The sequence below is a fragment of the Castor canadensis genome, chromosome 2, assembly GCF_047511655.1.
Source record: "Castor canadensis chromosome 2, mCasCan1.hap1v2, whole genome shotgun sequence".
NCBI lineage: Eukaryota > Metazoa > Chordata > Mammalia > Rodentia > Castoridae > Castor > Castor canadensis.
The window spans coordinates 201,818,786-201,845,565 of NC_133387.1; the positions used below are offsets into that span (position 1 = coordinate 201,818,786).

Below are 26,780 nucleotides of genomic sequence, written 5' to 3' on the forward strand. Positions count from 1 at the left end.
GGGCAAACTGTTCTGTAATGCGTTCCAAGTGTGATGGCTGGGTTCTGTTGTTGGACGGTTAGGTTATTTCTGAAGATTCACTCAAGCTGTACAGGGTGTTCCCGCGCAGCGCTTTCAGGCACTGTGGTGGCAGACGTTCCCCACTGAACTGTAGGTTCACCTTTCAAAGCAGGCGAGGCAGGAGCATCACCGTGGCCTAGTGTTTCAGCTGCAGGGCATCAGTAAGGAGTGAGCGGGCGCTCGCTTTCCCAGTAACTGCTTGTCCCTCCCTGTGCCTTGTGTTCTGGATTGGCAGGAATGAGACAGGATTTTTTCTAGGATGAGAGGAATGGGAGGGGGGAGTATAAGGCAAGAAAGATGGTAGGGTGAAATGTTAGATTCCTCGTCGTATTTTTTTTTTATCATTCTCATACGTACTTTGCTATGGAAATCACTTCTTTAATTTAGAAAGTATATTTCCCTTTTGCTTCAGATTTTTACCTTCATAGTAGCAGCATTTTATGGCTTCATAACTTATCACATAATGACTTATCATATCTTGATATGATAACCCATATCAAGAATTAAAATGTTGCTGGACAAGTCCACATGCCTCATTCCACTCAGTTTCACCTTCTGTCCAACAAAAGTAACCCCTTCTTTCACAGTAACCTTTCTTTCATGGTTTCCTTAGTGTTGCTAACTTTTGAAAACTGCTGAGTGTGTCTTCCAGGTTCCCTTGGCCCACCTCTAACTTCTCCGTAAATTTTATGTGTAGAGCACTTGCAGCCAGGATTTTGCTGACTGTATCGTGTGGCCTTGATTTCTCTTCTCCCTGAATTTCTGTCAGGTGAATCCGGAGGTGTGCTCACATACTTACTCAGTGCTTTTAGCAAGGCTGTGGGTGTACATACGTCCTGGGGCACATGGAGATGAGTGTGTGCGCCTGCATAGTTAACCCACTGGGGCTGCCCAATGGCGATTCTCTCATTTCATTATGTTTTTGCTGCTAATTGAATTCTCCTATAAAGACATGCTTTCTCTGGTCTGTATTTTGGATAATGGGCAGTTAAATTCATACAGAAAAGGACAGGAAAAATGTTTGAAGATTCTTATTTACCACTTTCCCCAGTAATGAATTTACTCCTGTCTTCTCCTACCATAGTGATAGTTTTAAAAGTTTTAGTATTATTTTGAAGTAAATACTATTTTCTTGAAGTAAATTTCCTCCTCTTTGGCCATAGTAGTGGCCATGGTTTGGATAAGTGTCCCCCGAGGGCCCACTTGTTCAAGATTTTGTCCCCAGCCTGTGACTGAGGAAGGGTTAAGTGGGAGTTCTCCAGGTTCACTGTGGATGGCCAGGTCCTTAAAGAACCTGGGCCCTTCCTCTTCCACCCTTAGTTCTCTGGCCTGGAGGTGAATGCTTTTGCTCCCCAGGGTGCTGCTGCTACCACGTCACCTCCTCACAGGCTGCAGTGGGGCTGTGAGCTGACAATTCCAAAACTGTGAGCCAAAGTAAGCCTTTTCTTTTTGTAAGTTGGTCATCTCAGGTAGCTGTTGCACAGTAATCTTGACTGTCAGCTATGTCAGGATGTACCAAACCCATCAGGAGATTTGGTACATTTCCTGCCCAGACTGCAGTAGGCATTTCTCCAGCAAGTTCTGGTTTCTGTGAGTGGCAGCTGGCACTAAAATTGTAACGTGAGGCTAAGGACGTGCCTTGCTGCTGGTGTGGTTCCTTTGTCCCTCTGACAGCATCCATGTGTTCTCATAGGTGGACGTGCCTTCAGAGAGGTTTTACCTCACTTGCACATCACATCTGAACTCCCTAGTTCCACACCAAGCGTCCTGTCCTGAGGACACGGGCGGTGGTACCCATTTGCTCTGTCAGTCTCAGAATCACTGTCCCCACTTCATCGCTAGAGTGATCACCAGAAAGCTAGAAAGGTTTCTGCATCTGATCTCACGTTCTCCACCATTGTAAGATGCTTTGTATTGGGTCTGCATCCTCAGAGAGCACAGCCTTCACTAAATACTCCTTTATAAATACACATCCCCTCCACCTCATTTCTGTAAGGTTAGTTCTACATCCATAAATTCAACCAACTGCACGCTGAAAATGCTTCTTAAAAATTGCATCTGTACCAAATGAGTACATACTTTTCATTATTCCCCAAAGAAATACACACAGGACTTCGATTGTGTTAGGCATTACAAGCAATTGAGAGATGATTAAAGCATACAGGAGGGTGAGCACAGGCTCTGGCAAAATCACATCCTTTATGTTAGGCTTTAGGTGTCCATGGGGTCCTGGGACTGACCCCAAAGGTATATGGAGGGAGGAGTGTAGTCTGTGCTTGTGCCCAGTGTGACTAGTTCTTACATTGATGTCTGTCTGGCCCTTCCCCCTTTGTGTGGAGATGTTAGCAAGGGAGCATGGGAACAAGGTTCTCTGAGTATGTGCATGCTGATAACAGCTTGTATCCTCTATATTGGAAAGGCATTTTTGCTGGGTAGAAAGTCTTTGGCTCACATTTGATTTTTGTTAGTATCTTAAATATATTACTTGATTTGCTTTCAAAAAGTTTTTTGTTTTATTTTGGAGGGTAGAACTCACGGCCTCATGCTCATGCTATACCACTAAAGCTAGGCCTCTCTTTCCCCCTTATCCTCCTCCCCTTCCCCCCTCCGCCCTCCCCTTTTTTTTTTTGCTTTTAGTTATTTTTCAGGCAGGGCCTTGCATGTTTTTCCCAGCTAGGCCTGAACACAATCCTCCTACATATGCGACCTGTGTATCTGGGATGACAGGTGTGCACCACCACATCCAGCTCATTGGTTGAGTGAGTTGTCACTAACTTTTTGCCCAGACTGGCCCCGAACTGCAATCCTACTTTCTGCCTTTGGAGTAGCTAGGATTACAGGTGTACGCCACCATGCCTGGCTAAGCTTAAGTATTTTTTCTTTCTAAGTCATTGATTCTTTTTTGCCTTGAATATCCAAAGAATCTTCTTTTTTCAATAGTTTTTGGTTTAGGGGTTTTTGTTAATTTTTCAAGGTGTCTTTGTGTTGTGTTCTGGATTTATGTTCTAACTATGCGTCTGGTGTTTCAGTTTGTGACTTTTGGTATTTTTAGTATTTGTTCTTCCTTGGCTTAGCTCTCTCCTTCAGGGATTCTTGTTATTTAGGTGTTGGTGTTTGCCTCTCTTCATTGTCACTTTCTCCTGAATCCTTTTTATGTCTTTCATCTGTTTTAGTTTTTAAGACTTCTTTTCACCAACTTTTTAAGTTGCTATTGGGTTTCTTTTAGTTTTTATTTCCAAAGTGAGTTATTTCTTATATTTATAATATTTCCAAATTCTATAATTTCAGTTTTTTTTTTTAATTTTATGTTTTCATGCATGCCATCATTTTTTTTTTTTTTGGTGTGGTGCTAGAGTTTGAACTCAGGGCCTACATCTTGAGCCACTACACCAGCCCTTTTTTTGTGAAGGGTTTTTTCAAGATAGGGTCTTGCAAACTATTTCCCCGGGCTGGCTTTGAACTTCAATCCTCCTGATCTCTGCCTTCTGAGTAGTTAGGATTACAGGCGTGAGCCACTGGCACCCGGCTCATTTTTTTAAATGTGCTTACCTTGCTTGAGGGGCATTGTCTGCAGGATGTTCTGAATATGCTATTTTAGGGTAGCTTGTACGGGATTTGAATTACATTCTGGTGGAATTAGTTCTCCTGAAGCTTTTTAAGGACACATCATTTACTTGAAGCATTGTGGGAAGGCTAGATGTGTCGGCTGGTGAGCCTGCTTTTCATTTCCCATTAGGGGATAGGAGGCCTGCTTTCCGTGATCTAGGCTCCATCTTGTCTCTGTGCCCCACTCCCACCCACCATTCCCAGCCTCCCCCTCTACCCCACTCCATTCCCACCCTCACCCTGGCTCCCTTATATTTCATAAAATAAAAATATTAAGCCCAGAAAAACTAGGTTCTCCTTTCCGGCTGTAGCTTATTTTGAAAAATACCAAATATTTTCTCAGTTTTTAGATGCAGACTTAAATCTTTGAAGATAGTGGTGCCAAACAGCATCCTTTGCTTATATTCTTTAAAATGAGTATGTGTTTAACATATGAGCAAGTTGTGATGCTTAATCTTGATTTATCACCTTGGTTGGAGCGGGAGTGCCTAGGACAGTAGTAAAGCACAGCTGGTGTCTGTGTGGGGTTAGGTCAGGTTGGTAGGTTCTGACCCAGTGGGTGCACTGATGGACTCAGAATGTGACAGACTGCTGGGAGGTGTTGGGGCTGTGGAAGGAGGCTGGTTGGAAGAAGTGGATCATGGGACATGTCTTTGAAGGCTACTCTGTTCCTCTTCTCTGCTCCCTGGCTGCCAGGAGATGCAGTTCTCATGTTTCATGTATTTCCTCACCACAGGCCAGACACTTGAGACCAGGAGCCTAAGTAACCCCTCCCTAAGTTGTTTCTTCAGGGATTTTGTCACAGCAGTAGAACTCTGATACAGAAGTTGTTAAAATGGTAAAGAATTTATTTTGCAAGTATTGAGTCAAATAGGGTGGACAGGCAGGAGGTAAGCCAGACTTGGGATCCTTGAGGTGGAACTGAGTCTGGGGGTTCCCGTCAGCATGAAGGGAAGTGTGCTGGAGTCAGGATGGAGGGATTTGAAATGTTTCATGTTTCTCATGTAACATTTCTAACAGCCCATGAAGATGAGCATGTATTCTGTTCATAGTGAACACAGGGTGGAGTGTGCTTGTGCTAAGTTGCCTGAGCCGTCTGCATTTCCCCATGGAAGCGCCCCAGGCACTAGTAACATGCATCTCCTTTCAGGTGTTTTGATAGTTGATGGAGCTTTGTAATGGGTTTACAAAGAATGGGCATACATTCACTTATGACGTCCTGTGATTGTGCCTTTTTCCAGGCAAAGGGTGGAGGTTATGAAAGCGAAGATGCCTATCAAAATGCAGAGCTAGTTTTTCTGGATATCCACAATATTCATGTTATGAGAGAGTCCTTACGGAAACTTAAGGAGATTGTGTATCCCAATATTGAGGAAACTCACTGGTTGTCTAACTTGGAGTCTACTCACTGGCTAGAACATATCAAGGTATGTGTAACGTGTCTCAGATGAGCAGTTTTGTCTGCTTTAGCCATCACAGCTGGAGTCCATTGAAGGTGCCTTTCCAACAGTGGATGTGCATTTGCTTCTGTTGTATCTGCCATCCTATCTGAATCCTCCCTATCCCTCAGATCCCAGTTCATGTTTCATTTCTTCCAGTTTCCCAGATTAGATCCATTTTTCTGAACTCTTTTTCTTTTGCTTAATCGGTATGTCAAACACAAGAAGACCCAGACTGCTGTAGGGAAGCACTACCTGTGCAAGCAGGTACCCAGTAAGCATTCACTGGAAGGTTTGTGAAGTTAAAGCCATCTGGTGAGAGAAACGAGGGGGAGCACACGATTTGAATGTTAAATCATTTGAAAAATGCCATGGGAACACTAGTTTACCTAACATGCTAATCAATGCTTGAGTACTGAACCATTTTATTTAATATTCTTCAAATATAATCTGAATTTCAGTGATACAGATTACCAATATACAGATTTAATTAAGAACCTATATATTAATATGATGAAATGGAAAATATATTTCATGTTTAATAGACTTGTACTCATCTGATAATTTCTGAAATTCAGACAAAATTAAAAGCCAGACTGAATTAATGAGAATTATGGAGAATTTTTATTATTTTTTTTCTCTTCAAGAAGCTAAGAAGCTTGAATGCAGCCAACTATAAACAGTACTCAAAGGGCATATTTATTAAGCTTAGTAAGTGAAGTATAAAGCCCTAAGCCTTGACCTGGAACCCAGCGAACAGGCTGAGTGTTTGTGGAGCATTGCCATGTCAGTTCCACAGCTCTCCAAGACGCTTGCTGTGGCTGTGACAAACAAGTTTCCTCGAGGTCTGAGACAGTGTGGCTGCCTCAAAGACCAGCCTCTCAGAGGCCTCTTCCCACCACTCCACGCAAAGTAACAGCTCTGCTAGCTCTCCCTGTGCTGCTGGGGCTTTTCACTCACGGCATTCTGATGTGCTGTTTCCTTGCTCACTTGTGTCCGCATGGGCCCCCGGTGTAAGCCTCACTGACCGGGTAGTGTGTTGTTCACTGCTCTTGCCTCCAGCACCTGCAGCCTTGCCTGCTGTACAGTAAAGGAAGGGACTCCATAAATCTGACTTTATGAACAAATGGACAGATAACTCTTCCCAGCCAGACTTAACTAACTTTGGACTACTGATTACTAAGTCAGTAAGCACCTACATTATAGGTGAGACTTGTGTAAAATTGAGTCAGAAGCACCGTTTTTAGCTGCTCACAAGTGACTCTGAAGTGTAGTTAAGACCGAGATTGCATCAGTCATTTCCAGCTCAGTCAGTGCACTTCCTTTCATTCTCCTCACTGTGATGTGCTCTATGTGTGATGTCATCCACGTGTAATGGCGTCCTCTCTCCATGTGGACGGGATACAGTCGCTGCAGAGAACGATGAGGTGCTACTGCACATTTTAAAAGGGAATTTTACTTTTTTCTTCCCTTTTTGGTTGTTTAGTTTTCACTCAAGACTTTTCAGAAAAGGTTTTTGCAAAAGATTTCTGCATATTTACCAGAGGGCTGAAATTATTCTAGGTGGCAGGTAAACTGACACATGAATCTGATGGTAATTTTTGTGCTTAGGGAAGAGTGTCACTGTGAGGCACATGCGGCCACTGCAACCTGACATAGAAACTTTATAGTCAGAATAACATGTGCTACAGAATACTTTGAGATCCAGTATCATTTTTTTCAGGCACTTCTGATTTGGTTAAGAAAGTATTGCTGTAATAGAAACTTTAGGCCTCAGCTGGCATGTCAGTCATTTTTATTACGTATGGTGATTCTTACAAGCAGGTAGAACTTAATTACTCCAAGAAAAGTCTTACGCCCTTGCTTTGTTTAGCTCTCAGAGCTACCTTCCCGTTGGATGTTTGCTGTGTAAACAAATGAGCGTGCCAAAGTCCTTGCAGAGCCCTAGGGCATGCCTGCTGGAAGCCTCACTCAGCTCTGTTCTGCAGCTCATCCTGGCTGGGGCGCTGAGGATCGCTGACAAGGTGGAGTCGGGGAAGACTTCTGTGGTGGTGCACTGCAGTGACGGCTGGGACCGCACAGCCCAGCTGACTGCCCTGGCCATGCTCATGCTGGATGGCTACTATCGAACCATCCGAGGCTTTGAAGTCCTCGTAGAGAAGGAGTGGCTGAGCTTTGGCCATCGATTCCAGCTGGTGAGTACAGAGCCTTCACATTCAAGATGCGTGAAAATCAGGACTGAGCACCAAGCATTTATCTAGAGGGATAAATTCAAGAGAATTTTCTGGAGCCAGGGCTCTTTGTCCTGGAAACATCAGGTTCATTTAATGTGATGAGTGTTTCTCCCTCCAGTGACAGTTCGGAATAGTAGCTGTGGGTAGTAGTGCTGTAATCCCAGCACTCAGAAGGCCGAGGCAGGAGGACTGTGAGTTCTCGGTTAGCGTGGACTACACAGGAAGACCCTGTCTCAAAAAAGCCAAAGAACAGCTGTACAAATGGTTATGGAATCACAAAGCACCTAATTATTATTTTTAATTTAAAGTGGCTATATAAAGTAGCATTGCTTACATAGGATAAGGGTCAAAAAAATCAGGTTGGGATTAAAATTACGGAGTAAAGATATACGTTAAACTCAGTTTTCTGTTACGCTTCTTAAAACACTAAAACAAGGATGACCGTAAGTACCGAGAGCACTGCAGATAGTCTGTGGAAATGAGATTTTAAGCCCCTTTTCTTGTTCAAGATTTATTTTGATGTAAACAAATTTCAGTTTACACGTTCACTGTTATTTGAACTGTCTATTTACCGTTGAGTGCAAAGTATGTAGCAGAAGAGCAAAGGTGATGAAAGACTTTAGTTTCTTTTCTGACACATCAGCATCAAGCAGTGCCTTTCCTGAAGCTGTTCACTTTCACCTGGAAAGTGCCAGGGCCCTGTGTCTCAGTGTCCTGTGTTCCCCTCAGAGGCAAGAACACATTCCCTTCCCCTTCAGATGCTGGCAGAGAGCTGTCTGTTCTGTCACCACCGTCTTCATTTGCATTCTGCCCATACCATCCCAGCCAGGTGTCCTCTCCCAAGTGTGGTACCCAGAGCCAACCACAGCCTCTTAAGTAGAGGACAGGGGTTAGTACGTCTCTTTTTAAAAGAGACTACGTTTGCCCGTGCTCCTTTTAATACCATACTTGAGATTCCTGGGTCTTTAAATGTCCAGGTGGCTTTCAGCAGTTAAACCTGTATTTCCAGTCAGAAACCTCAAGCAGTAACCTTGTGTTGTCCATGCATGTTAGCTGTGACCACAGGATTCAGCATGCAGAGGCTTACTGCCAGGCAAGAGCAACAGGGCAATCAAGTGTTGTGGCTGAAACAGAGGGAAGATTTACAGAATTGCTTGAAGGTGCCATGCGCCAAGACCGTGGGTTCTGGGGAGATGTTTTCCTCCACGTGTTTCTGAAAGGTCCACCTTTCTGTGCCCGTGCGTTAGCAGGGTGTACTGGCAGTGTTTACAAATAACTTAGACAGAACAGTTTGATATAGTTGTTTGAACTATTAAATAAAGTAGGGTAGCTAAGCCGTCTCCTCAGATAGCTCACATTTTTCAGTTCTCTATACAGTAAGCAAACACTTCAGTCATGAGTTCAATTGAAATTGCTGTGAATTCCTAAATTGTTGGTTCTGGCTGTCTTCCACATTTTTTTCTAATTATAGTATGAAAAGTGTTTTTTTTTTTTTTTATAAATTTTGACAGTTAAAGGACATCCATTTGAGAAGATATGTTCACATAATGTAGGTGTAACAATTCTCAAACTTTTTGGTTTCAGACCTTGTTAACAATTATCAGTGATTCCAAGAATTTTATATTTCTATTCAGAAAATAGTGGCTTATGATGTCATGCAGCTCTTCCAAGTTTAACATGTCACAGTTCAGTGTCATAAGTCATATTTGTTAATACCAACACTGATTTTACCAAGAAAGTGCTCAGTAAAAATCTAGATTTTTTTTAATGATGAGCAACAGATACTGTCAGTTGTTTCGAGTCTTACTAACCATAGTTTACATTCCAATCATTCTGTGAAGAAAAGTGGCCCCAGGAACCATGTGCTCCCTGCTACCTTTGTCAGCATGCAGCAGCACAGGGACGGATAATGGAGGTGACATTTGGGCACTTGTCCCATCTTTTCACACAGGTTGAGAAAACTGTGTGCCCATAGGGTGAAATTTAGTGAAATTAGTATTTCCTGCTTTGTCAAAGACACTTGTCTAAGAAAAACTGAGGTTCTCCCTCTTTCACTATGAGTGTTGGCAGGGTATAATACAGTGATAGCCATGTAGTTAGGTCCCACACGGGAGAAGACAAAATAAACAATGATGTATTAGTATTACTATGAAAAGTCTGTGGGCCACACTTTGAGGATGAAGCTGTGCTTTGGGCTAAGGAGTCTGGCTTAATTTGAATCATCTGGGTCCATGGTCCTTAGAGGAGGACAGAACCCAGAAGCTTGAAGGTTTTCCAAGGTGGTGCTGACGTGGTTTGTCCTGATGAATGGAGGTGCTCTTCACTCCCTGGCCAAGACATTAAAGGTGCTCTCTGAAGCCACTGTGTAAGGATCTTGTATCTCAGAGGGCAGTCTCCAGGACAGAAGTCTGGGCTCTCAGGTCTGCTGTGCTTTTCCATTATTAACCTTCCAGGATCTTCGTTTCATTTATTAAACAAAGTGCTAACTCATATTGCAGGCATTTCATGTCAAAAAACAAACAGACAAAAAACCCTGGGAGTTTACATATTAAAATGTTAAATAGGTTTTTGCTTGGTAGAATTATGGTGATTTCTTCTCCCTTTAATGCTTAAAAATTTTTTTTCTTGAAAAAAATTAAAAATACTGACTAGATCCTACTTTTATTAGAAGGTAAGATTATTTAGATGAAGTGACAAATCCTACATACACTATTTATCTTTTTACAGAGAGTTGGCCATGGGGACAAGAACCACGCAGATGCAGACAGATCACCTGTTTTCCTCCAGTTCATCGACTGTGTCTGGCAGATGACAAGACAGGTAACTCATCTGGAGTCCGTTCTTCCACATCTGCTTTCAGCTCCGAGCCAGAGTAGGGAGACCCGGTCACTGAAAACCTAGGATTCTGATAAGGTTCAAAGTCAGTGTTATCATCACGGTGTAACTTGGTAACAGTTAAGTGTTTTACAGTGTGATTCCATTGAATTTCATCTTGAGGTATCGGTACTTGCAAGAAGTCTCCTTCCTTTGAACAAATAGTGGTAACTTGGTAACTGCTCACTTAGGCTCATCTCTAGTACTACAGAAGTGAAGAAACACACAGTCCAGCTAAATACCATGTGTTTGGAGAAATCACAGCAACGCAGGGAACAGACTTAGTGCTTTTTCAGACATGGAAAGAATACGTTTTCCAAACCTTCTGAAGGCCTTTTAACAAATAGATTTATCTGAAATATTACTACAAATGGGACAAATGGTTTAGAAAGATATCATCAGCAAAATACTCGCGAAAATGGTTTATTATAGAAGGTCCAAGGTCAGTCTTAAAAATATGACTTCTTCTAACTCAAGAGAACCATTCGATAACCCAGAGATGAGGGCAGCTATGCTAACTGCACATTCCCAGGGCTTATCAGGCCTTAAGCTAAGAGTCTGAATTGTATTTAGCTAGATTGTCACATGAATGTGTATGAGGGCAGTTAGTGGCTCTGCTTGACTTTGGAATCACACTTCTTTAAAAGATGATGCTGTTTCATTCAAAGGAAATGGTAAGCCTTAGGTAAAATCACTTACATTTTATCAGAGTTCCCGCTGCCCCGCTACAGCATTTCAACTTGGATTATTTTGAAACCTGCTGGGTAAATGAAGTGTTGTCATAGGTGTGACTAAAGTTTGTTGTGCCTGGGGTTTTAACACATTTAGTGAAAATATGAATTCCGTTTTTATAACTGATGGCCTTTGGGGAGGATTTCCCTTGAGGTGGTAGCCAGTAGCTAAACGACTCCTACCTACCCTTTTTGGGTACTGGACCCACTGTTGACCACTACCCCACCTGACTCCTGGCCAAGGTCAAAGAGTAACTGAAGGGTAGGAAAGCTCCTTAAGCTCCTGGAGCCACTGATGCGTCTGACTGTTAGCACTGCTGTGTCCATGAACCAAGCAAAGAAGAGTACGTAAACACTTCTTCCTTGGTAAGTTTGGCAGCCCCATGCTGTATCTCTAAGAGGAGTTTAACCCTGGTTTTGAAACTATTATTAAACAGTACAAAGTCAATTTGAATCTGTCTCTTAGAAATTAAAAGTGCTTTACACTGGTCTTTATTTTAGCTGTTTCTCTATGTGAACACAAAGTGCCAGCCAGCCATGCTTGTTAGCTATCACAGTGCTTATGGAAGAGTACACTACACTGGAGGGACTAAATGCCACATCTGTCAGATCATTCTGAAGTAATTAACCAAACACAGTACATGCCTTTCCTCACCCCTTCCATTAGAGGTCATTGTGAGGAAGTGGTCCCGCCTGAGCTGTCTTCTCACAGCTGAAACTGCTGTCACGAGCAGGGTGCGTTTGTGGATGGGTGGTGTGTAACACACAGGAGATGGGATCTGAGCGCATTGCTCACAGCCAGTTTGCTGTCCGTAATTGACACACGCTCGGGTCACTGCTTCACTTGGCTAGAGAGGTCTGCCGTGTCACTGTTGCCCTGCCCTAGACCGTCCTAAAGTCTGGGAAGCTTCACAGCCAAGCTGCGTTCATCCTTACTCTTGCTTACTCAATTGAGCCATTTCCTTCTATGCCAAGACTTTGCATAAGAAATAAAAACCTGAAACCCTTTCCCTAGCCATCAGTCCAGACATCCAGGGATCTCTTCTTCACAACTCTGGAAGTGGCAGTCTTACATAGAAGCTTCTGATCTATTTTGAAATACTGATAGGATAGGTCAATCTAAACCTTTTACCTTTCGGAGGCCTGCAATTCTTCCGTTGATTATTCCCACCAGATTATTTTGTGTTACACACTCTCAAAGTTGTGAGGGACTGACAGGATGTTCCAGGGACACATTAAGTAGGTTGACTTGCAGATTATCTGCACATCTCATCCTGATATTTAAAGAATATCATTGCTGTGAGGTTAACGTGTAACAGAGGGTCCAGAAACCACAACAGCCACTGAAACCCTTGCTGCACAGGAAAAGATGATAAAGGATTTCTGGACAGAAAACCCAGCAGATAATACTACACACGGCTTGATAGTAGTTTTGACAGTTACTAGATTTAAAGGCTGTTAGATGGGATCTGCTCACGACACGGAGGCACGTGCTGGGAGACACGCCTTAACTTTGTGTTCTGGGTTCAATTACAGTTTCCTACCGCATTTGAGTTCAACGAGTATTTTCTGATTACCATTCTGGACCACTTGTACAGCTGTTTGTTTGGTACATTCCTCTGCAACAGTGAACAACAGAGAGGAAAAGAGGTGAAGTATGACACTTTCCTGGTTCTCCCCACAAGGACGCACTCGGGTATATTTAAACCAGGCAGTTGGTCTTCTAAGCTGTATGTGGATCACTTCCTGCATGCATGCAGTCACAAGGATGAAGGTGCCTGTCAGTCATCAGCCAAATTCTGCCAAAGACAAGTGAAGTATTTGGGATCCTAGAGTGCAGTGTTCCCACTGTTCCATGTACGAAAGGGGGATGGAAATCCTTCAAAGCAGGTTCAGAAAAGTGTAAGTAGCAGAAAGCTACAATTGGATGGATATGGGTAGCTCAAATCCCAAAACGTATTCTGCACACAAAAAGGCATTTTAGATGAACACTATAAAAGACCAAACACTGAGAAGACACCACACAGAAAAACTTTCCAGAGCCAAGCCACACCTATAACCGCAGCCACCTGGAAGGCTGAGGCAGGAGGATTGAAAGCTAGAGGCCAGCTCGGGCAACTTAGCAAGACCCTATTTCAAAAACTTAAAAAGTGGTGCAGGGGGACCCTTGATGTACATAGTACTACAAAAAAATATACCAACCAACCAGTGGTAAGGGCTCCCTGTGAGTTCCTTGACGGCAGATAGAATAATTTTTCTTCCTATTTGTGCTTTCCTACAAAGCCAGTGGTTGAGATGGGGTCTTGAGAACTTTTTGCCTGGGCTGGCCTCCCAAGTAGCCTGAGATGACAAGATTGAGCCACTGCACCCAGCCAAAGAAGAAAGAATGTTTTAATCGTACAAGTTGTATAAAGTGTGTATACTTCTTAGTTTATTTCAAGTTCTCCTGGTGTTGCCATTTAATATAGAAATTTTCATCACCCCATTCTCTCCTAGTTTGTACGGTTTTGCCTATACGTTCATGTAAATGGAATTACGGTAGCCTTCACTCTGAGTTTCACTTAGTATGTTTCGTGGTTCATCTGTGTTGTAGCATGTGCAATTTCTGTTTATGGCTTTGTAACAAATTCCATTGTGTTAGAGATTTGTTGGTGAGATTTTGGGTTGGTTCCATTTTTCCAGGTCACAGGTAACTGGGACAACACACTGTTTTCCCAGTGCCCTTTAATTCTAATACATGTGGTCTCTTCTAGAGTGTTCCTCCTTTGTGAATTTTTATGACAACAAATAGCCCTGCAAATTGAATCTTCATCTACTTTTCCTTCTTACAGAATCTTCCTAAAAGGACTGTTTCACTGTGGTCTTACATCAACAGCCAGCTGGAAGACTTCACTAATCCTCTCTATGGGAGCTACTCCAATCATGTCCTTTATCCAGTAGCCAGCATGCGCCACCTAGAGCTGTGGGTGGGCTATTACATCAGGTGGAATCCAAGGATGAAACCGCAGGTAGAGTACAAGAGGGGAGTTTTCCTCTGTGCACTGCAACTTGAAACTTCCCACTCTGCCCATTCAGTTGTAACAGGTTATAATCCTGACTCACTTGAATGACTTTAGACATTTGTTTGGTTAACTTCTGGGGACTAGCTAGTGCAAAAGCAGTGGTGACAGCAGGACCTGAATTTAACTTCTGATGGGTTCCAGCTGCTCAAAGCACATGCATGGCACCATCAAGGGAACAATACAAGGGGTCGCCTGGTGGAGTAATTGTATATATGCTTTGCTCTCATAGGAACCCATTCATAACAGATACAAAGAACTTCTTGCTAAACGAGCAGAACTTCAGAAAAAAGTAGAGGAACTGCAGAGAGAGATTTCCAACCGATCAACCTCCTCCTCAGAAAGAGCCAGCTCTCCTGCTCATTGCGTCACTCCTGTCCAGACTGTCGTGTGAAAGGATGATGAGGGTGGGGGCAGCACTGCTGCCAAGTCTTCATTACAGTGGCAGCTTTGAGTATTCTGATCTCATCCATGGAAAAGTTCAGATGAGCTGAACTGCAGCATTAAGGTGGCTTAAGGGAAATAACATGGATTCTGACACTAATCTGGTCGCCCAAAGAGCAGCAGAACATGTCACTCCTGCATCCAGTGGGAACAAAAAGTGCTGTCTTGAAAACTTTGGCATCTGGTAAGATCAAAATACAACTTGAGATGGGAGAAAGCTTACTGTACAAAGGAATGAGTTTTCAAACCAAATCCACACAAATTCTGAGGCCAAAATCATTCGGTAGCCTGGCTCCAGCTTTCCTTGCCTTGTAGAACTGATTACCTCATCACCTCCCAACTCTGTAGTAGAAGGCAGAGGCTCAAGGGTATTACAGCGCAGTAGTGAAAAGTAGCTGTTTACGTTACTTAGGCTTAAGTAGGGTGCTTCAGGTAGCAGTTTCAAAATGATGCCTTACGATGTGCTTCAGGGAGATGAAGGGGACAAAGCGGTGGTGCCACCAGGGTTCAGATTGATTTCCATTTGCCCAGTTTTAGGCAGCATCATGGAAGACATTTTGCCTTTTTGCCCCAGCTTTACCTTGATGCTAATGGGAAGATTTAAGGCAATATTTAAAAATCTTAAAATCAACTTTTACCTGAAGTCTGTGTAAGTAGCTCATGGTAAAAAAGCACTACGCTCAAATTGAGGTGTTTTACTACTTCTTTCTAGTGCAAACTAATTCCACTAACTGACTGAGTCTACCAAAGAACTGCACGTAAAGATGAGTTACAATCTCAGTGCTTCACTGTTCACCTGAGAGTTGGGTGCTGGTGTAAACATTGGACTCCTGATACGTATTTACTCTGTGTAAGAGCCAAATGTAATGTACTGTAACAAAGGAGCTTCCTGTCCCTTGGTCTTTTAATTAAAAGAAACTTCAACTGATTTTAAACTCTGTCCAAAGCCATTTTTTTTAAAAAAGCTTTTTAGGTTTTGTAGAAAAGTGTTTGTTTTGAGCATCTCTTGAGGAGTGCTTGCTTGCTTTGAGCCTGTCTGTCCCCCACCGCCAAAGTCGCTCATTAATTCACTGGTGTTGGAACCTGAGCCTGCTGTGGGTCCAGCAGTGAGTAAACAGAGCTTCTACTAGGACATCCACTATTACAAATGATCTGGGCATAGTGTGAAATGTTCAGCTGTTTGTTTGAACTATTTCAAACATGAATTCTCACAAAAAAGGGGCTAGCACCAAGGAAATCATTAGGGACTACTTAGAAAGCCTATATTGCAATAAGCTGGAAAATCTAGAAGAAATGGATAAATTTCTAGACACATATGACCAACAAAAATTGAACCAAAAGGATATAAATCAAATAAATAGGTCCATAGCAAGCTAATGAAATTAAAGCAGCAACAAAGAGTTTCCCCAAAACCATAAATTTGGGACCTACCAGACCTTTAAAGACGAACATTATCACTCCTCAAACTTATCCATGAAATAATAGAAAGAAGGGAAGGAACACTGACTGCCAAAATCGCTCCAGGAAGCCAGCATTACACTCACAGCCAAACCAAACACAACAACAAAAAAAGAAATATACCAATCTCTTCAATGAACTTAGATACAAAAATCCTCAATAAAATACTGACAACTGAATTCAACAACATATCAAAAAGATCTTAAGCCACAGTCAGTTACATCCCAGGGATGGAGGGATGGTTCAACATATGCAACTCATTAAATGTAATACAGCACATAAACAGAAGCAAAGACAAAAACCACTTGATCATCTCAATAGATGCAGAAAAAGCCCTTGACAAAATTCAACATCCTTTCATGAAAAAAGCTCTTGATGAAACTAGGAATAGAAGGAATGTACCTCAATGTAATAAAAGTTATATATGACAAATCTATAATCAACATCATACTAAACGGGGAAAAACTGAAACCATTTCCTCTAAAGTCAGGAATGAGACAGGGTGTCCGCTTTCTCCACTCTTAATCAACATATTCTTAGAATTCCTAGCTAGAGCAGTAAGACAGGAAGAAGAAATAAAAGGAATTCAAATAGGAAGAAGTCAAACTATCCTATTTGCAGATGATGTGATTTTTACACCTAAAGACCTGGAAAACTCCACCCAAAACTTCTAGATATCATAAACACCTTCCGCAAAGTAGCAGGATACAAAATCAATTAATGAAAATCAATAGCCTTTCTATATACCAGCAGTGAACACACTGAGAAAGAACATAGGAAAACACTTCCATTTACAAAAGCCTCAAAAAAATACCTATGAATAAACTTAACAAAGAAAGTGAAAGACGTTTACAATGAAAACTATAAACAATTGAAGAAAGAAAATGAAGAAGACTGCAGAAAATGGAAAGCTCTCCCACACTCTTGGATTGGCAGTCAGTATTGTGAAAATGACTATACTATAAGAGCAACCTACATGTCCAACACAATTCCCATCAAGATTCCAGTGACATTCATCAGAGATCGAAAAATCACCCTAAAGTTCACATGGAACACAAAAAAGCCTTGAGTAGCCAATGCGGTTGTGAGCAAAAAGAATAATATGTGGGAGTGATCATAATTCCTGTCTTCAAACTATACAACAGAGCCACAGGAATAAAGACAGCATGGTACTGGCACAAAAACAGACATAAAGACCAATGGAACAGAAGATACAGACATAAATCCATGAAGCTACAGCTATCTGATCTTTGACAAAAGTGCCCAAAATATATGATGAAGAAAAGACAACCTCTTCAACAGATACTGCTGGGAAAACTGGGTATCCGCATTCAAAAACTGAACCTAGATCCATGTCTCTTGCCCTGTTCAGATATCACTTATAATTGGATTAAAGAGCTTAATAAAAGGCCTGGAACCTTCAAAGAACTACGGAAAGTAGTAGGAAATACATTGGAACATATAGGCAAAGACAACAACGTTCTAAATAGAACTCCAAAGGCTCAACAAAGAAGAGAAAGGATGAACAAATGGGACTGCATCAAACTAAAGAGCTTCTGCACAGCAAAAGAAAGTCGCCAGACTCAAGAGACAGTGCACAGAATGGGAGAAAATCTTTGCCAGCTACTCATCTGGTAAGGGGCTAATACCCAGAATCTATAGGGAACTTGAAAAAGTTCAACCCCCAAACAATCAACATCCCGATGATGAAATGGGCACATGAATTAAACAGGGAGTTCTCAAAGGAAGAGGCACAGATGGCCAGTAAATATGTGAAGTATTGAACTTTCCTGGCCATAAAAGAAATGCAAATCAGAAGTACACTAAGCTTTCGTCTTAGTTCACTTAGAATGGCTACCATTAAAACAATACCAAATGCAGGCGAGGATGTGGCAAAATGGGCCTTATACACTGTTAGTGGGACTGCACATTAGTACAACTGTTACAGGAAGCAGTATGGAGATTCCTCAGGAAGCTGAAAATGGACCTGCCATATGGTCCAGTGACACCACTCCTGGGCATCTACTCAAAAGAAATGTAAGTCAGGATACAACGGAGACCTCTGCACATTGATGTTTACTGTAGCACTGTTCGTAATAGCCGAGATATGCAAACTACCCAGATGTCCTACAACTAATAAACGGATCAAGAAAATGTGGTGTCTTTGTGTGTAGTAGAGTTGTACTCAGCCATAAGGAAGAATGACACCATGTGGTCTGAAGGTAAACGGACAGAACTGTAGGACTGTTAAGTGAAGCAAGTCAGGTTCAGAAAGACAACGGCCACATAGTCTCTCAAAACAGAAACATAACACAGAAACGATCATCATCATATATGGACTTGTACATAGCACAGCGCGTAACGTGGAGCTGCTTCATGGCACTTGGGAGGAGGGAAGGAAGCGAGGACGACACGGCATCAACGACGACATGCACTACATCTACATCTGTGCAGGTAGAGGACGTAACGATACAGACTGAAAGCTGTTCGGTGATGGGGGTGGGGGATGAGGTAAGAGTAAAGGGGTTGAACTGATCCAAGTCACAGCGGGGATACACTGAGAAATTCCTGTGAACATTGACTTTGGAATTAGAAATGAATGAGAGGACTGTAAAATAGGCAGTGTGGGGGGATTCTGGGTGTGGAGAGGGTGAGTAAAGGAGATGAAGGTGGGGGAATATGGTTGGTCGACTTTGTATACATACATGAAACAGAATGAGGAAACCTCTTGCAATTGCTTTAAGTGGGGCGGGGAAGAGGTTGAGGGAGGGGAGATGGCAGGGCGATCTAACCAATGTACAAATGTAAGGCTACTGGGAATTGTCACAGCGAATGTTCCCTGTCCAAAGAATACATGCTAATAAAAATGGGAAAAAACTGCTCCCATGAGGAGGGCTAGGATATCTGCAGGGGTGAATCTGATCAGCGTACACTATATGTGTGTAGAAACACCACAAAGAAACTGTATTTTGTACAGTTAATGTACACTAATGAAGAGGGAAAATAAAGTAACTTTTTAAAAAGGGAAAAAAATCCATTTCCTCATCCTGGTTGGACACAAAAGACTGCTAAAGAGATCAAGGATTTAAAACTTTCCACTTGATGTACTCAGAGCCACTTTAAATTATACTCAGAAGTGCAAATGTGTCTCGTCTGTCTCCATGGCCTCCCTCCCACCCTCGGAAGCATCCATGTGGACTGCATGTACTTGAGGACTTAGAGCACACCACGGCTTACGTGTGGAAGAGAAGGAAGCATGGGGGACCAATGCTTTTCTTTATCTGCAAAGGACCAACACTGCAGTTTTACAAACTGCACCTAGAAATACTGGTTATACACACAGTTTCCTCTTTGTTATCAGGGACACAAAATTCAGAGACCAGTCTGACCAACCTGAAGCTCCTGCCTACCCTCTATTCTTATCTATCTTGTGTGCGTGTGGTAGCCTTGCACTTGAGGCATACGCTCTACCACTTGAGCCATGCCTCCAGCTCTTTTTACTCTGGTTATTTTTGAGATAGGCTATCACATTTATACTCGGGCTGGCCTGAACCACTGTCTTCCCACCTATGCTTCCTAAGTAGCTGGAATGACAGGAGTGTGCCCCATGCCCAGTTTATTTAATGGTTGAGATGGGGTCTTGTGAACTTTTGCCCAGGCTGGGCTCAAACCACAATCCTCCCAATCACTGCCTCCTGAGTAGCTAGGATTACAGGTGTGATCTGCGCTGAGCCACACATACCTCTGCTGTTCCCAGCTCTCCCATATAAACTGCAGATTCCTTTCTCTCCACTCTTGATCCTTCTATCTTACAGACCGGAACTACATGTTCTCCCCTCATAACTAATACCAGGCCTCTAGACTTAAGGCCCCATCTCATCCTCCAAAAAGTTACTGCTATTCATCACTACCCTCTCCGCCACGCACCACAGAGTTGAGGGAACAATTCAGCCTGAACACATTCCTTTCTTAGTTCTCATCTTGGTGTCCGTGCTGGCGTGCTCACATATACAGAGCATTTATGTTTAAGTGCGTTACGATAATCTCTGCTAAGTGAGTGGATGGATGTATTCCTCTATGGTAAACTCTCAGATAAGAACACCAAAGCAGCAGTTTCAGTTTTCAGTTCTCACCTGAGAGTATCAAAAACTGGAGTGGTTACTCCAGTAACCAGATGGGGTGGGATTTAGCACTATTCATTCTCTCTACTTAGGACTTGAAACCATGAAAATTCAAATGACGGTTATACAATTTAATGACCTGCAGTTCAAGCAAGGAGATGAAGAGAAGTTTAATCGTTGAAATGGTAGTTAAGACATGAATAGTTACCACGTCACCAAAGCAGTGTCTCACCTTCTTGGGTCTATGGACTCAGTGTTGTCAGTCAGTGACGCTGCAAACCTGCTCATCAGAAAATTGCACACACAAGCAAAAGTTTACATACAGTTCCAGGAGAGTCACAAATATCTCAACATCTATTTAAGGCACAAAATTAAGAACACTAACTACAGAAAACTGAGTCAGCAAGAGGCCTGACAAGTCTCGTGTGCAGGCACCCAGAGCAGCTCGTGCTGGCTGTGTGTTCCTTAGCCTGCACTCAGCGGGTTCCCGGAGAGGCAAGAGGCTCACTTAGCCCTGCTGCAGCCTTGGGCAATTCAGTTTGGTTGGGCTTAGTTTCTTTGTAAGCATGAGAACACCGAATAAGTTATTGAATACTATATATTCTCACTGCTTTTCATGATCAAGATACTAGATTCTATCTAGAAATGCATTTTTAATAGGTACTTTTTTTTTTTTCTTGGAGGTTCTGGGGTTTGAACTCAGGGCCTCATGCTTGCTAGGCAGATGTTCTACCACTTGAGCCACTCTGCCAGCCAATGCGTTTTTTGAGAGTTCACACAGAACAAAGCCTTTCTGAACAGGCTGTTATGGAAAGTTTCAGTGTTTCCTTAAAAAGGCTACTTTATTGATTTCAGTGACAAATTTATAAAAAGTGAACATGTCATGATCTATTCAAAATTGTAATTTACATTGATATGACAATTATGTGTGTATAGTTCACAGTGCACACCAAAAAAAATATTCCAGGGACTCATAAGTTTCAAGATTAAAAAGCACAACGCACCAAGTGAGTAACAATTACAACAGAAATTATCCAGAACTGTAAAATGGACATGTTTCACATCTCCCTTCTTTCACTTGATTACAAAATGTCAATTACTTAAAACTTTGTTTATAATTTAAAAAATGCTTTTATCCTTTTTACAGGTAGCTGATTTCAAATGATTGCTTGAATCTTTAAAAAATTTTTAACAGCAGATTAAAAAGCAGTACACATGCACTTAATTATGATTAATACTGGAAGAACTAAAAAAGGAAAACAAAAATGCTCTTAAATATATAAATACTTAAATACAGAAAAGCTCCATCAACAGTCCACACAGCACACTTACTGGTTGTTTGGAAAAGGGGAAGTGGTTACCTCATGGCAGGGGAAGATTTAAAAATGAGACTTTTCAAGAAAACGTCCCCTGGGTGGCAGCTAATTCTGTGTGTATACATACAAAGAACTATTTTAAAAAACCACACCCACAAGTAAAAAATTGGTCATTTGTTTACAAAGTGCAGTATATCAGTACAGCAAATTCATCTCAAACAGTGACTTTTCAGACTTTAAAACTTGTTGGTTGCACTCCAATGGCACCGCAGGCTGTGCTCCATTACACCAGAAGCCTGAGTGATGAAGCCTGGGCCCCCTTACCACCTGCTATGAGTTAATTCAACACCAGCCAAGTATGAAACCTGGAAAGTAAACTGTCAGCCTCAAACTGGTAAGGAGCAGAAAATCTGAATACAATTATGACCCGGTCCCAGTCAGTAATCCCAACACAGATTACTGCTTTGTAATGAGTTCTGTATGGTCTGCATGTCCTTCAGTAACTGGAGATTTTTCCTGCTTTTTTCTCCAGGTCTCAGTTTGGCAAAATCCTTCTTACTTGTGGTCCCCGTGACTCCAGAGGAACGGCTGCTGCTGTTTCCTTCTTCTTCAAGAGTCTTTCTTGTCGGTTTTGACTCCCTCTTCTGCTGCTTATCCATCTTCTGTCCCTCCAGCTATACCAAATAACCAAGGCAGGGAAGAGCAGAACTCAATGAAAACGTTTTTTCTGACACCTGGTCTTTCTGTGTAGCCAAGGCCGGCCTCAAAACCTTAATCCTCTTGCCTTAATCGTCTGAGTACTCAGGTTATAAGCTCTGACACCAGAACTTAAAAAAAAAAATCTTATACTAAAATTCAATACATAGCAGGTATATATGTGTACACACACACACACACACACACACACACACACACACGACTTCAAAAATCTATTGCACTAGTCATTTCACACTTCATTTTTAAAATATCATAAATCAAGACAATGATGCTAAACTGCACAGTAGAAGCAAGGGAGCCTGGGAAAGGGCTATGGAGGAGGGAAAAATGAGGAGTAGGAAAAGGAAGGATGGGAAGGGTTTTAAAAGATGGAGTCCAGGAGAAAGGCAGTTAGAAACCAGCCTGAGCAGGCCAAGGAGCAAGTTCCAAATGGATGAAGAAATGTTAGTAGTTAAGTATTAATACTATGAAAAGAAATTTTAACTATTATTTGGAGGGTAGGGGCACTGGAGTTTGAACTCAGGCCTCATGCTTGCTAGGCAGGCGCTCTTACTGCTTTGAGTCAGGGATGGCCCGGAGCCAGGGATCTTCCGGCCTACGTGGCTATGGCTGGGATAAGAGGCGTACTACCTCTGCCAGCTATTGCTTGACATGGCGTCTTGAGAACTTTTTGTCAGGACTGGCTTGACTCACAATCCTCCTGATCTCAGCCTCTTAAGTAGCAAAGATTACAGGCCCCATTATTTTAGCATAATTAAATTTAAAACAGGCTTTATTTTTAGTTTAAACCACTGATGGCATGCCAACAGAATAAAGGTGAATCTAAAAACAATCAGACTATCACTCCTACAGGACCTATTTGTCTCATCTTTTTAACATGTGTTTTGGGAAGACTTTTAGAGTTGATGAAAAGAACCTAGTCTATACCGAGCTCTACCATTAGCCAGTGAGCCTGGCATGTTCTGGGACAAGTTACTGACTTCACTGACCACATATGCATGATTCACCAGGGGTGAGAAAATCAAATGAGAAGACACATTCCACCTGGTAGTGTCTCTCCTATCAGTGAACAGAGCACGTCTGTCTGGTCAGTGGCACCAGGAGCCTTTGTTATGTTCATCATCAAGCAGCCCTGACAGTTCTACTTTAAAACATACTGTAATTTGTCCATCTGTCCCCAGTTCCAATTATGGTCATGGCCAGGGAGGACCACCTGACAAGCGTGACAGCCTAACTGGCTCAACTCTCTTTTCCATGGTTTATGGAAGGAAGTGGGCACTTGATGCTGCTTTTCACACAGATACTGCCTATGGATAGCCCTCAACCCCAAGTCACCTCAGTGCTCTCACATACCCAAATCCTGGTGTCTCCATGGAAACCTGTGGGCAGGCTTCTTCACTGCACTCAGTAGGTCTAAGCAAATGGCTGAGTATAAAATACAATGACTTTTTTGTATATTTAAACCTAATAGTGCTAAGGGAAATTTATAGTTATGACTGTCTATTAAAAAAAGAGTGATCTCAAATAACCTAATAACAAGAACAAGTGAAACCCAAAATTAGCAGCAAGAAATAATAAAATATTAGGGGTCAAAATCAATGAAATTGAGACCAAAAACTATACAAATAACCAAGAAAACAAAAGTTTGGTTCTTGGAAAATATTAATTAGACCAGTAAACCCTTAACCAATCTGACTAGGAGGGAAAAGACTCAAAGTGACAAAATTAGAGATGAAAAAGGGGATATCACAACAAATAACAAAAATCACAGTATCATTAGAGAATACTTGGAAAGCTTACATTCAAGGAAACTGGAAAATCTAAAAGAAATGGACAAATTTTTAGACACATTTAACTAACAAAAATTGAAGCAAGTGCATATAAACCATCTAAATAGCAACGAGATTAAAGAAGTAATAAAGAGACTCCACCACCCCCCAAAAAAAGAGCCCAGGACCCGATGGATTCACTGCTGAATTCTACCAGACCCTCGAAGAACTATGACCAATACTCCTCACACTTTCCCAGGAATAGGAAGAGATGAAACACTACCAAATTCATCCTATGAAGCCAGCATTAAATTCATTCCCAAACACAACAAGGATGCAACAAATAAAATTATAAAAATAATCTTAAATGAACATAGATGCAAAAATTTTCAGTAAATACAGGCAATTTGAATTCAACATCATACTCAATTTGATAAATGAAAAAGAGCATATAAACAGAAGCAAGGACCAAAAATCATACAATCATCTCAACAGATGCAGGAAAAAGCTTTTGATAAGGTCAGTTTTCTCTCATATGTGGAAGACAGATCCAATAGATAAAGGTACACACAAATATAAATACGATCACATACACATTTACACATAGAACGTGTGCAATAGTGGGACTAAGTCTTACTAATAAACTGAATATATAACTTCCATAAAGAACTAGCTCTGATAAGTATGTCATACTTGATGCCATTAATTACGATTTGAAAACAAAGTGGTTTGTTTCTTTAATTAGAAAACTTGAATGTAGGAAAACTGAGTTACCTGGGCTTGGTATTTTCGAACTTTAGTTATCTGGTTGGCTTTTGCTTCCATCCTTCCCACTAAAGCCTCCAGTTCACACTCTAAGTTCTCCTTCACTTCAATGGTTGGCGACTCTTGGATAAGTTTCGCAAGCTGCTGGTGATCACTACACTCAAAGCAAAAGTGGGGCGTGGTTAAGTTTCTGGTTTCACTCCTTGTGTTAAAAAAAAAAAGACATTTAAAAATTTTTTTTTTGGCAGTACTGGGCTTTGAACTCATGGCTTCACAGTTGCTAGGCATATGCTCCATCAGTTGAGCCACTCCCAGCCCTTCGTGCTCTGGTTATTGTAGACAGGTCCTGATTTTTCCCAGGCCAGCCTGGACTGCAATCCTCCTATATTTTGCTTCCCACTGTGGCTGGGATGACAGTCGTGCACCACCATGCCTAGCATTCGTCTGCTGAGGTGGGGGTCTTGTGAGTTTTTCTGCCTGGCTAGCCAGGAGCTCCACCCTCCAGATCTCAGCCTTATGCATACCATAGCTTGGAATGAGAGGCCTGCACCATTGCACACAGCTATATGTATTATATTTATGAACTTTTTGCCTGGGCTAGCCGCGAAACTCAGTCCTCCCATTCTTGGTCCCCCAAGAAGCTAGGATTACACTTCTGAGCCACTGGTGTATTCAGCTAAGAGTCAATCTTTTGAAGAGAGCTACAGATTTTGAAATTACCACTGACAGTCTACAAGTTCAAGAAAAGCACTGAAGGCAAATCTAAGAACTCTTAATTTCAAAGACATAACTACATTCCTGTATCCGCCACAAGCATGTTACATAGTAAAATCATAGCCTAAAGAAGAGTACTGGTCTTCAGACACACCACCCTAATTCATCAGCTATGTTTAACTAAACATAAATGTTTAGTTTCCAAGCTCTCAAGGAAATAAAACTTAGATGTTAATCATGGTCTTCAAACAGATCTATTTGTTACAGTCTTAGTAAAGTCGCTAAAGTGGCTAGCAAAAGGATTATGCTCAATAATAGTAACCGTTGAACAAACAGAGCTAGGATTAATCAAGTCACCAGGAGGACTTAGAACAGAGAGAACTCACAAGCTCATCTGCCCAAACTCATCCTGCAGGGTGTGCAGGACATCAGAGAGCTCCTCACTGACAGTGCTGGAGGAGGGCTGTGGCCCCAGCTTCTTGCTCTTGCTGCTGCGGGAAGGCGCCTGCTTGGCCAGAGGCAGGCTATTCACCACTCGGTCATTGCACAACACCCTGCTGTGCTGCTTCATCAGATGCAAGACATGCTGTACGTTGGCCACCACGGCATGGCTGGGGCTGGTAGACTAGAGGCAGAAAAATGGAAAGCAGCCAAGCCACAGCCTTTACTCCTCTCTCCTCTTTACTCCCCAGCTGGGTACAAATAAACATCAAACACCCGGGACACAAACCTCCTCACCTAACAGCAAATCAGTTACCAAACCCAGGGAACTCAGCCTCAGAGTCACCTCCCGCCCAGCTTCTCTCCACCCAGCTGTACACCTTGGTGAACATGCCCGCCTCTTAGTGACAGGAAAGAAAACCACCCCAGTCTCCCTGTCTCTTTAACTCCACCATGCTATCGGTCACCCTCTAAAAACTTTATTCTCGTCATGCCACTGTGTTCGGAACCCTTTGACCCAGACCCACTGACAAGGTCCAAACTCCTCCATATTGGAAATAGGGCCCCACCATCACCGAGCCGCTGCCAACACTCCTCAGCTTCACGGTCCATTTTCTGCCAATTTCTGTTTTGTGAGCAAATAGTATTTGCAGATGGCATTTCTTTTGGGCAGCAACTTCTATGCTATTCCTTAAAACCCAGTTCAAATAATCTTAGGACTTTATTAAAACTGCCAGGTAATTAGGCAATTAACTGGTCCACTTACCAGATCACTCATAACACTGTCTACATTTGTATCATAGCATTTATCCAAATATACTGTCATTGTGTTTGCATACTTTTTTTTGGCAGTACTGGGTTTGAACTCAGGGCCTCACACTTACTAGGTGGCTTCTCTATCACTTGAGCCACACGCCCCAGTCCCAACCCGTCCTTTCTTATTGACCATGACCTGCAGTCACCCTGTCGGCAAACCAGGCCTCCTCTTTGTCACCGCTTCCCTTCCATACAGACTTTCTTTCTAATGTGTTA

The 26,780-nt window shown here is 42.2% G+C and overlaps 2 protein-coding genes across 8 annotated transcripts in view; one reads left to right on the top strand and one right to left on the bottom strand.

The window, feature by feature from the left end:
• Mtmr2 (myotubularin related protein 2) overlaps positions 1-15,382 on the top strand; it is a 72,600-nt gene extending 57,218 nt beyond the window's left edge. For all 7 annotated transcript variants that reach the window (XM_020184166.2, XM_020184167.2, XM_074066865.1 and 4 more), the window contains 6 exons: positions 4,908-5,093; positions 7,094-7,300; positions 10,067-10,159; positions 12,481-12,594; positions 13,776-13,952; positions 14,236-15,382. In XM_020184166.2, the coding sequence (XP_020039755.1) occupies positions 4,908-5,093; positions 7,094-7,300; positions 10,067-10,159; positions 12,481-12,594; positions 13,776-13,952; positions 14,236-14,397 (939 nt within the window). In that variant the 3' untranslated portion in view covers positions 14,398-15,382. The remainder of the gene's footprint in view (positions 1-4,907; positions 5,094-7,093; positions 7,301-10,066; positions 10,160-12,480; positions 12,595-13,775; positions 13,953-14,235) is intronic.
• A 5,467-nt stretch (positions 15,383-20,849) lies between these two features.
• Cep57 (centrosomal protein 57) overlaps positions 20,850-26,780 on the bottom strand; it is a 28,396-nt gene continuing 22,465 nt past the window's right edge. Inside the window, exons 9-11 of the mRNA XM_020184165.2 lie at positions 25,694-25,932; positions 24,603-24,747; positions 20,850-22,016 (exon numbers count right to left, since the gene is read on the bottom strand). Coding sequence (XP_020039754.2) covers positions 21,780-22,016; positions 24,603-24,747; positions 25,694-25,932 — 621 coding nt within the window. The 3' untranslated portion in view covers positions 20,850-21,779. The remainder of the gene's footprint in view (positions 22,017-24,602; positions 24,748-25,693; positions 25,933-26,780) is intronic.